Source organism: Dipteris shenzhenensis, chromosome 3 (genome assembly GCF_047967505.1).
Source record: "Dipteris shenzhenensis isolate YYH24624 ecotype China chromosome 3, Dip_SZ_1.0, whole genome shotgun sequence".
In the NCBI taxonomy this organism is placed as follows: domain Eukaryota; kingdom Viridiplantae; phylum Streptophyta; class Polypodiopsida; order Gleicheniales; family Dipteridaceae; genus Dipteris; species Dipteris shenzhenensis.
The window spans coordinates 11,884,203-11,895,092 of NC_141598.1; the positions used below are offsets into that span (position 1 = coordinate 11,884,203).

The 10,890-nt window shown below is 44.3% G+C and overlaps 1 protein-coding gene across 1 annotated transcript; it reads left to right on the forward strand.

Moving 5' to 3' along the window:
• The first annotated feature begins 671 nt into the window (after window positions 1-671).
• Window positions 672-4,290, forward strand: LOC147903361 (uncharacterized). The gene is made up of 3 exons (XM_087371428.1): window positions 672-1,283; window positions 1,659-1,826; window positions 2,170-4,290. The coding sequence occupies exons 1-3, from the start codon at window positions 672-674 to the stop codon at window positions 4,288-4,290; spliced, it is 2,901 nt and encodes a 966-aa protein (XP_087227554.1).
• Window positions 4,291-10,890: the final 6,600 nt, after the last annotated feature.

Consider the following 10,890-nt stretch of genomic DNA (forward strand, 5'->3'; position numbering starts at 1 on the left):
CGGACACATTACTCAATTCGAATCTGGAAGAGAGACACTTGCAAGATGCACGGAAAGCTTGAGAGAAAAAAAGATGCACGAGTCTGGATTTCACACAAAAGAGAATGATCAATATATTTGAAGCTCAATATTTCACACAGAAGAGAACGACCACTATTTTTCAGCTGCAGCATAGGCCGCTAACTGTACTTCTATAGGCGAAGATAGCCATCAGCTTTCCATGGACACGGACAAAAAGAAAGTTTGGACAGGGACAAAAAGAAAGTTGTCATCTTTCGTCTTGCTGGCCGTGCTAAAACGTTGTACCTGTGTCTCCACACATGCCCAAGCGGTTCCTGGCTTTTCACACCTTGCCTATAAAATGCAGATCGATAGCTGAAGCAAATCAGCAGCCTTTCAACATCTATAGCGCTTGCTTCTCTCTCATTTGGACCCTTAACCGTAGGAGCATCATTGAATTAAAACCAGAAAGGAGACTCTCTAGCAGCCGCCGTTGTCGTCGTCTATATTACAAAAAGGTCGCTGCCTCGAGGAGATTGGCGTTCAGGAAACCTAGGAGGTGACCTCCGCAGGTCTCGGGTAAGTTATGTTTTTACGCTCAGAAGTTTGTTATGCTATAAGAATTTCTTTCTCAACATAGAGTGTCATAGACCAGCCTTGTCTCTGCGAGAATGAATGAATTCAGTTGTTCTGATGCTGAACCTGCAATGCATTCCGACAGAAAGGGACCAGAAAGTATGGGTTTGACAAGTTCCAAGGGCTCAAGGCACGAGAAGATCTTCTGGCTGTCCAGGCTGAATGCGGCCTTCAGGACAGGGTGGGCTTGTTTTATGGCAGGCCTGATATTGCAGCTAGGCAGCATGCACGCCCAGTGGGTAACATTTCCAATCTTTTCGTACGTAATGGCTGTGACTGTAGTTGGAGAATCCACTTTTGGCAAGGCTCTGCAAGACACCATTGGAGTGATCAAGGGAACGATTCTCGGAGTGGGAATGACGATGCTGGCGATGCAACTTCTTAAACCTGAGAAGATGTCCCTAGGTTTGGCTGTTGCTTGTATCTCTTTGAGCTCCTTCCTCATCGCGTATCCAAAGAGAGTACATATACTCGCAAAGCGAGTTGCTCTAGCACACAGTGGCATCATTTACGTTACCGCAGTAAACCAACGACAAATGATGGACGAAATGTTCTTTCCGTTGAGGCTGGCAGGAACAACTATCGTGGGCGCGACCTGTGGCATGCTTGCCTTACTGGTGCCTTTTCCTCGTCTGGCCATTTTTCAGGTTAGTTTTGCATGAATGAGTATGGCCCCCAATAAATAATTCATATGGCCTTTCTCTGTTGGGCGCTGCCGCTACCTCTGCTTGCAGTTCCGTCGCTCTCTCTCTCGGCATGCAGTTGCATTCCTCTCTCTCTCTCTCCCTCTCCGTTTCTCTAAAAGAAGTTCTGAATTTATCTGACATAGGATGTGTGCGCTCCAATTAGTTGAGATGTAAGGCGAGTGAATGTGTAGGTTTGCCTGACAATATCTAGCACGTAACTCAACGAATTTAACGATTATCTCACAGTCGAGTCTTTGGATTTTTTGAGGCCTAGCTAGCCTAATCATTCGAACTTAATATTAACTGAAGGATGATATGGTTGTACATTGGAAGCAGGTTCATTCACAGGCGAAAGTGTGTACACGTATAATTTGCGAACGGTTGAAAGTTATGGTGGACGCTTTTTGTGCCAACGATCCTGGACGAGCCTCAGCATTGAGCTTTCAAGCCAAGTCGTTGGCGAAGATTGGCTCTAACGTTCAAGGTGAAATCGCATCAAAAGAGGTATGGCAAGTCGCGCCTCCCTCACGCTGTTGAGATTTTTTTATTTCGATTTAAAAAATAACGAAATGAATTATTATATTAACAGGGCGGGCTATTGAGAAATTTTGGCAAACTGGAATGGTTGTATCGTACGTGACAACCTTCTTTCATTGCATGAGCATGCTTCTGATTTGTGAAATAGGTTCATGCAGTCACTGTAGCTACACAACGCTGTCTTAATTACACTTGCTAATACTTAGACGATCCATTAGAAGTTGATTGCAGTCTCTTGACAGCGATAAATTTGAGCTGTCGATAGGATTTTGTCCCTTAGTAAGTAGCCTGTTATCTGAATGTTGTTCAGGGTGAGCTGGGATGGGAAACGGGGCGGTTTGCTGCATGCGGTTGGAAGGACTTGCAGCACCTGACGAAAGGCTTCACCCGTCTTGGAAAGAGTTTAGAAGGCATGGAGCTAGCCTTGCAATCGGACAGGGCTCATCCCTCAGAAAAGTTGCTACACCGCCTGCTGAAGGATTGTTTGATATACGTCATGGATTGGACGTGCTTGGCATTGATGCACTCAAGCAGCCAGAAGAGGAGATGCTCGAACGAGAGACAGATCATCATAGCCGAAGGAAACGAAGTATTATGTTGTTTGGATGAAGCGCTGAGAAATGCAAGGCAGAGATTGGGAGGCACGACAAAAGGTGTGATGGGCGAGAAATACATGGGTAGCGACACTGTTACCAGAGAAATGTTAGTGGAGGGTGGACATGAGGTGTTGGGCAACCCGGTACAGTCGCCATACGTAAAAGATCAAGCCGCTGCACTCTTTTTCCTGTTCAACTTGAGTAACATCGTGCATGAAACTAAGGCCATCCTGTGCCATTCGGCAAAATCGACGGAACAGCATGGAGCTTTGCAGCCGACGGAACAGCCCAGTAGCGTCCTCCCACAGCTCCAGATGCAATCGACTTCTGGCAAGAACGTTTGTAAGAGATGCAGCACCGCCGCTCAGCTCCGTCCTCAAGAACAAGATGGTTACAAGGAACCTTGGTGGAGACGCCTGACACATCGAGCGCGCAATCTCGTGAGCTTTAAGCTGCAGCCTGATTCTCAGCAACTGATCACATCATTCAAGGTGTCGCTAGCTATGGCAGTAGGCGCCTTTCTGGGCTTCTGGTTCAACGCAAGAAAAGGATATTGGGCGGACATAACCTTAGCGTTGGGATTCACCGGACCAGCGAGAGGGGGTTCGTTCAAGGTGGCAACGCTGAGGTGTTTGGGGACGGTGTCGGGGTCTATCTACGGGCTACTGGTGGTGCTGGCCACGAATGACAGCATGCAGGTGGTGAGGCTGGTGGCGCTACTTCCCTGGGTGGTATTCACGAGCTGCCTAAGGCAGAGCAAGGTGCTGGGGTACGCCGGAGCAATGTCTGCGTTGACGGGGGCGATAGTGATACTTGTGCGAGGAAGCAAAGACTCAAGCGATGAAGAATTTACAGTGATACGGATAGTGGAGGCGTTTCTGGGAATGGCGGCGTTCGTGGTGGTGGAGTTGGTGGTGTTTCCTCGGCGGGCGACAGCGGTGGTGAGGGAGGAGGTGGCCGGGGGCCTGGAGGCGCTTGCAAACCTGGCTGAGGCTCTGTGCATGGATGACTCAGAGTATTGTCCTAGTTGCCGAACGGGCGAGATCGAGGCGGCTCAGAAGGCTCTGAGCAGCGCCTTGCGCCGCCAAGTGGCACTCGCCAAGGAGGCCGCCGAAGAGCCCGGCCACCTCCTCTCCGCTGCGCCACCCTTCTCCGCTCCTATTTTTGCCCGGTTGATGGAGACCGAGCGGAGGCTTGCTCAGCTCCTCGGCTTTCAGCTAGCGGCCCTAGAGGAGCATCCGCTGCTCCGCCACCATGTGCAGGCCATGCACACCCAAGTGGCGGCCACGCTAGCACTCCTCGTGGTCACCACTCGGCAAGCCGACGGTCTCCGACACCAAACAACCCCCCCCCTTGCAGTCCCAAGAGTCACCACTCAACAAGTCGGAAGTGCCCTCCAAGAAACACCTCCCCCGCCTCTAGCAATCCCTATAGTCATCACCCAGCCAAGCGACGTAGTAGTGCAAGAAACCACACGCCTAGCGGTCACGACTCAGCAAGCCATCAACATAAAGCAAGAAACAACACCCTCTCTGCACAACTTGGAAGCCCATGGCAACTCCCCATCATCTTGCAACTCTCCTTCAATGGAGTCAACCTACATGCTCTCCACTCAAGAATACGACAATCTATCCACAACCCTCCCCCACGTCGACCTTACACTTGACCCCTCTAATAGTACTATTTTCCTCTCCCTGGGTGCCCTAAACTTTGTCCTCAATGGCCTCCTCCATGAGATCGTTCACCTCCAACAAATCATCCATGAGCTTCTTCAAGAAGAGAATCCATGGAACCTTATAGAGCTTCCCAATAGCCCCTTGACCAAGGTCTTATAACTCTCTCTCTCTCTCTCTCTCCAAATGGGCACAAAGCCAAATTACCCTCACATAGACGAGCGCTTGTACTTCCTTGTATCAATTATCTTTTACATCCTCTAATAACATAGAGTCCCTTTCCTTCATTGCAAGATATTTAAGCAAGTTTCAAATTGAGCAAAACTTATTGTGAAACAAAATTTGTTTGCTAAGGAATAATGAATATTCTACTTACATGTTCTTCTCCTTCGTCCTATAATGGTGATAATGCTCAATGTTTGTAACCAAATATATAGGTGTGTGGGCCCAAGGGGTGCACCTAAGAATATGTCGCCATCATCCACAATGATGGAAACATGTCCTAGCATTAGTCCATAAGGCTAGTACCTTGTTGGTACAATGTGCCCGCTGGCCCCCCCCCCTCCCCCCAACCACCACCCCTCTCTCTCTCTCTCTCTCCCTCTCATTATACAATATAGTTGGTTAGTATCTTAATCATTATTCTTCTATCATGGGAGTTGCAAAGTCCAATGCCACTAGATTTTCAATTCTACGGAAGAGTACTAAATATTGCCAATTTTCTTTAACTCATGCTATAAAGTAGTAGACCAATAGCCATGAGAGAGAGAGAGAGAGGGAGAGAGAGAGAGCGAGAGGGAGGGAGGGAGGGAGAGAGAGAGAGAGAGAGAGAGAGAGAGAGAGAGAGAGAGAGAGAGAGAGAGAGAAACTAGGGTCTTACTGAAATCCTATCATTCTTTCTATACGTGACTCAATTTTTCGATGAGGGGTCGAAATCACATTTCAGGAGCTAGGGGACCCTTACAAGAGGGGCAGAATCGAAAGAATATGTCATTGCATACTTATAGTGGGAAGCATTCACTGTCAGCAACTTGGATAAGGGCAAGAATATCAATCCAAATATGATGTTGGTCATAGTTAATACTTCTTGATATGCTAGTGCTAAAGATAAACATGATGCTAGCTCGATGCTAGGAAGCCTTTCAAGAAAGGTAAATTCCATTATTGTAAGAACCGAGGTCATCACATCAGTGAGTGCACAAAAAGGCCTGCAAAGGATTTAATGAAGAAATAATATGGCATGGGTATTTTTGGTTCGGTCCACAATGTAGGAAGAGATTCTTCTTCAGCCAACTTTGTTGAGCATGATTGCATATTTTTTATTTATAGATGTGATGCCTCTTGGGAGTCATGCACTTTAACCGATGTGAATGAAATGGAAGAAACATGGTATTTTGATATCAGTGCATCCATTCAAAGCATAAAATCAACCATAGAGTCATAATTCATGAATTCGAAATTCATTCAGAACTAAACAACTAGTGGAGTGTATGCTTAATGAAGATGAATGCCGCCAAACTTAATAACAAGAGTACATTCTTGCCATATACAAACCCAAGAATCTGAATTTGTTAATTATTGTAGCAAATGGAGTGAATTCTATTGAACAAAATCCCAATTTTCATTTCAAACTCTTTACAAAACTAACCTTCATCATCATGGCAACATTATATTCAACTTTGTGATAGCTATAAGAAGACCTTAAAACACTTATTTTGAAGGGGACCAAGCAGGATAAAAATTAACCTTGGTGAGAATACACTTATGAAAGTGTAGGTCAAATGGGGAACTCTTTTCCCACAGAGAGTTATAAATATTAGCCCTATTATCATTTTAGGAGGAATTTGTCAAATTTCAAGCTCTAAAAATAAGCCCATGTTTATTTTTTGGCTAATTTATCAAATTTGAAGCTCTAAAATTTTGGACCTCTAAATATTAGCTTAAACAACCACATGAAGCCTAATTTTTCTTGGGACCAAGTAATCAAAATAAATCCCTCTTTGGAAAAATCCTTATTTCTTGTAGTAGGCATCACATCCTTGAAGGGAACTCTCCCCCCTTTTTTCATGCAAAAGGTCTTGAATTTATTTCTAGACTCTTTCTCAACACTAGCCTCCCATTCCTTCTTGATGAAGGGTCGAGCCAATGCGAAGGAAATGAAGGCTTGAGCCAATGCCAACTCAGGGGGGTCACTATGTATAAACCCTCTATATCACGTGCATTTGAAGGCCTATATTTAAAATCCCTTATCTGTAAAATTTTTCATTAATAAAATGTACCCCTTTTCTATACAAATCTGTAAATTTTTCCCAAAACTATTTTAAATAGTCCCTTATGTATATTTATTTCTGTAAATTTTAGAAATAAAAAATATCCTTCTGTTGAACTCACGTGATAGGGTTACATATGATGAGTGACCCCCCCGAGAATGCCAAGGTCTTGAAAATTTTTTTAGACTCTTTCTCAACACTAGCAACACCTATTTCATTAATTTTGGACTTTTTGTGTTGTTTTTGGACGAAGCCCAAAAATCCTTCCCAAATGAAAACTTTACTTTATGAAAATATCCTTTCCAAATCAAAATTTTACTTTCTAAAAAGTTTCTTCCCAAATCAAAAGTTCACTTTGTGGCACTGTCATATTCACATAAAAATATTGTTTTTTCAATCTATACTTTTGCACCAACATGCAAGAATTTGAAATAATCCTATATTAGAAATTCTAGCTATATCTAAGTTATTTGTTAATTTAATTATTTTTAATATTTTTCCTTGACGTTTTTCCTTCCTAAATCAAAAGTTTACTTTGTGGCTCTATCATATTCACATACAAATATTGTTTTTTCAATCTATACTTTTGCACCAACATGCAAGAATTTGAAATAATCCTATATTAGAAATTCTAGCTATATCTAAGTTATTTGTTAATTTAATTATTTTAAATATTTTTCCTTGACGTTTTTCGTTGACGTGATAAATTTATAAATCCATGAAAGGAGACTTAAATATTTCATGAAAATAACATTGTCACTCGGCAATATGCACAAAATTTAACAAAACTTTTAATAAATAGAAAGAAGACATGATGCCATAAGACCAAAGAGGGATAATAGCAATTGTAGCTTTATGTATATGATTACATTGAGAGACGTTGCTCTTAGCTAGAGTCTTTATATCCAAAATGATATAGATTGAACATATGTTTACAATTTAAATTGTTGCTCTTAAAGAGCCTCAATTCGTGCCATCTGCATAATTTGACACCCCATTGTCTTATTGCTCAATGTCACGACAGTCCCTTGCCAGTTGCCATCTACATAATTTGACCTAGGCTTGTCTTGCCAAGCCTTGCCCCTTGGGTGCATTGACTCCCCATTGTCTTATTGCTCAATGCGATAGTCCCTTGCCAGGTGCCATCTGCATTAACTCCCTGTTGTCTTGCCAAGCCTTGACCCTTGGGTGACATCCAGTGCAAAATACAGGTGCCATCTGCATTAACTCCCACAAGTTATCTTGCCAAGCCTTGCCCCTTGGGTGCATTGACTCCCCATTGTCTTATTGCTCAGTGTCTTATTGCTCAATGTGATAGTCCCTTGCCAGGTGCCATCTGCATTAACTCCCTATTGTCTTGGCAAGCCTTGACCCTTGGGTGACATCCAGTGCATATTTTGACTCTCATTTGACATACGAGGTGATGACTCTGATTATAATTGTCTTGGATTGGCTCCTTGCCTAGTACCCAAATAAAATCCTTCTGAATCAATGGACTTCAATACAAAGCTTTAATCATGGACATTCTTCATTTGTGCTGTCTCCTTCTACTTCCTCCATGGTGAGCATCCTTAAAAATTCGTGTATATGCAAAATAGTTTGCTGTGGTATTTTTATTTTTCCTTCTACCTCATATCCCATGTGCTTCTTTGATTTCTTTGCCCTTGAATGCCAAGACACTATGATTGTCTCCGTCGAAACTTGAGAGACTGCTTCATCATTTGGGACCCACTCCTTCATTATATACAATTAGTATATAATGTGTTGTTATCCATATTCTCCTTCCTGCCCTTTGGCTCATACCATACCGCTGTAAATGTTGTAGCTCTCCCTTGGTCATCTCTTTGCACATCAACTACTTTTGCAACCCAAAACTTCACATTCTCATATTCATCATCCGATGGCCGAACCACAACAAAACAATCGACCTCTATATCTACTTGTGGCATAAACTCTCTCTTCTTCGGTCCACAATATGGACGTGGGAGTAATGATACAAAATCATTTTCAAAGACTGGAGCTGGGCGCAAATCGTTATGAACATTTGGCCAAAACATATTGCATTCTTCCTTGACATCCTTTGAGCCTCACATTCTCTCAAGGTCCTTTATTAAATTTCGTGTCTTGTTAATTACAGTGGTAGTGTGTTCTCTCCAAGTAGGCTTCGAATCAGGATATCTCCGGAGCATTTCACAACAAGACAAAGCACCCATAGACGCGCGCACAGACGCGTTTCATGAACTAAATAAAAAACTTATGGGCGTGTCAGGAGACCCACGTCTATTAGCGCGTCTATATATCAGACTTACGCGCGTATAGACGCGCTCATACACGCGTAAATAGACGTGCAAATAAACGCTTTGATAGACGCACGTATAAACGCATATCGAACAGACAGACGCGAATATAAACGCGCTTGTAAACGCGCTGATAGACGCGCCTTTTTTTTAAAAAAAAATTTACAGAATACTATGTATGTTGTGTATGCTATATAGTTACAAGAATCCCATATCCACATTCTGTAATTCAATTCTTATAGCCAACCTCATTTTAATTACAATTCCAAATAAAATATTACAACTCCAAAACGCAATAAAATTGAAAGCTCAAAAAGTGCTTGTATATACATATAGCACGAAGCTAAGCCACGTCATGTGGCTCCAAGTACAAAAAATAAGGAAGCTAAGCCATGTCATGTGGCTTCAAGTACAAAAAATAAGAGGAGTCTATATACAAGAGGCACGAAGCCAAGCCAATGGCTTTAAGTACAAAAAAGAATAGTAGCACTACTTCTACGACTAATCCTCGCTGCCTTCCACGCTCCCTGATGAGCTGCCTTCTGTGCTCCCTTCTGCACCTCCTTCCTCGTCTTCCTCGTCGTCTTGTGCAGGGGCGCCCTGTAAACAAGGGACAACATATATCAATGTATGAAAAATCAAATCTTTACTTATAATTTTGGCATTATTTAATTACTTTCAAATACCTCGGGGGCATGTCCAGTCGCTCGGGTATACTGCTCCTCAGTAATCAACCCGTCATCATAGAAGTGCCTCCATGTATCTCCTCTGCGATGGTGGCGGTGGTAGGCTGTCTCCACTAGAGTAGGGTATCTGCCCACGATCTCAAGCTGCATGACCGCGATACACTTTGTGGAGGGATTAGTACAAAGAAACAACCAACCTCCTAATAAACTACATAAGCAATATAATTTGAGATCGATACTTACAAATTGGGCCTCCCATGATTCAACACCCCCTGCTCCAAAATGCGCGCTCCCATACTCCTCCATCTGGATCCTCCGTGCCTCCACGTGCTGCAGACTGGGCTCCTCCCTCGCTGACTTCATTGCCTTCTTCCACTCACGCTTCTAAGCGGTGTGGGGCGGGCCGCTTGGAGGTTGACCTGCCTCAAGTCTGGCAAGCTCCGCTAGTGCCTGCCTCTTAAGGGAAGATCTTTTATTGCTAAGTATCGTAACAATCTTTGACTTGGCCCATTTATCTGTGAACTGGCAATTGGGGGGGTTAGGATACCTAGAGCGAATAGTAGCGAGGGTCTCATCAGCCAACCTCTTTGGGTGGTCTTTATAGTGGATAAAGCAATCTCTGTAATTGTTAGCAATTACAGAGCGCATGAAGGCCATTACATCCTTCCCCCGCGCATCCATCAAGATGCCTCCTGTCTGGGTGATGTCATAATAAATCGTACCATCACCCAGAGGCACGTCTAAATCATCGGAATCATCATCCTCGGCCTCACTGCCACATGGCCCAAAGCACTGTGCCATGCATCCGCCACCGCTCTCCCTACTACTACGCTTGCCACCCTGTCGTGTCCAGCTCGTACGCTGGCCACTTGTAGCTGGGGACTGCGCAGGACTACGCTGACCACTCGTAGCTGGAGAACCGAGTCTCGACGGCTAGGGAGTACGTCGACGGCTCGCTGAGGCAGAAGGACCTCCTGAAGGCATGGGGGAAGGGGCATAAGACGGGATGGCAGAAGGGACATAAGACGGCATGGGGGAAGGGGCATAAGACGGTACGGGGGAAGGGGCATAAGACGGGGCATAAGACGGCTGTGCAGACTCCGCTGGGGTGATCTCAGGCGGTGTGGGGTGGCTCGGAGTCTGTACTGCCGACTCCTGGGGAGTGTTAAGGGTACCCGTCATGTACCCGTATAACTCCGCAGGACTAGGAGGTTGCCCTAAAATATTATATAAATCCTTCCATATCGATTCACGCGGATCAGGTGAGCTAGAAGCACTTCCTCCCCACATGTTAAACTGGAAAAAAATAAACAAATCTATTACTTTGGGAGCTGAGAAGAAAGGGGGGAAAAAAAAAAAGAGGCTCTGTCAGAGCGCGTCTATAGACCCGTCTAATCTTCGCGTCTATAAACGCGTCTAACAGAGCGTTTAACAGTTCAAGTAAAAGCACGTCTATCACCGCATCTAACAGACCGTCAAAACATCCGTCTAACAGTGCGTTAAAAAGCG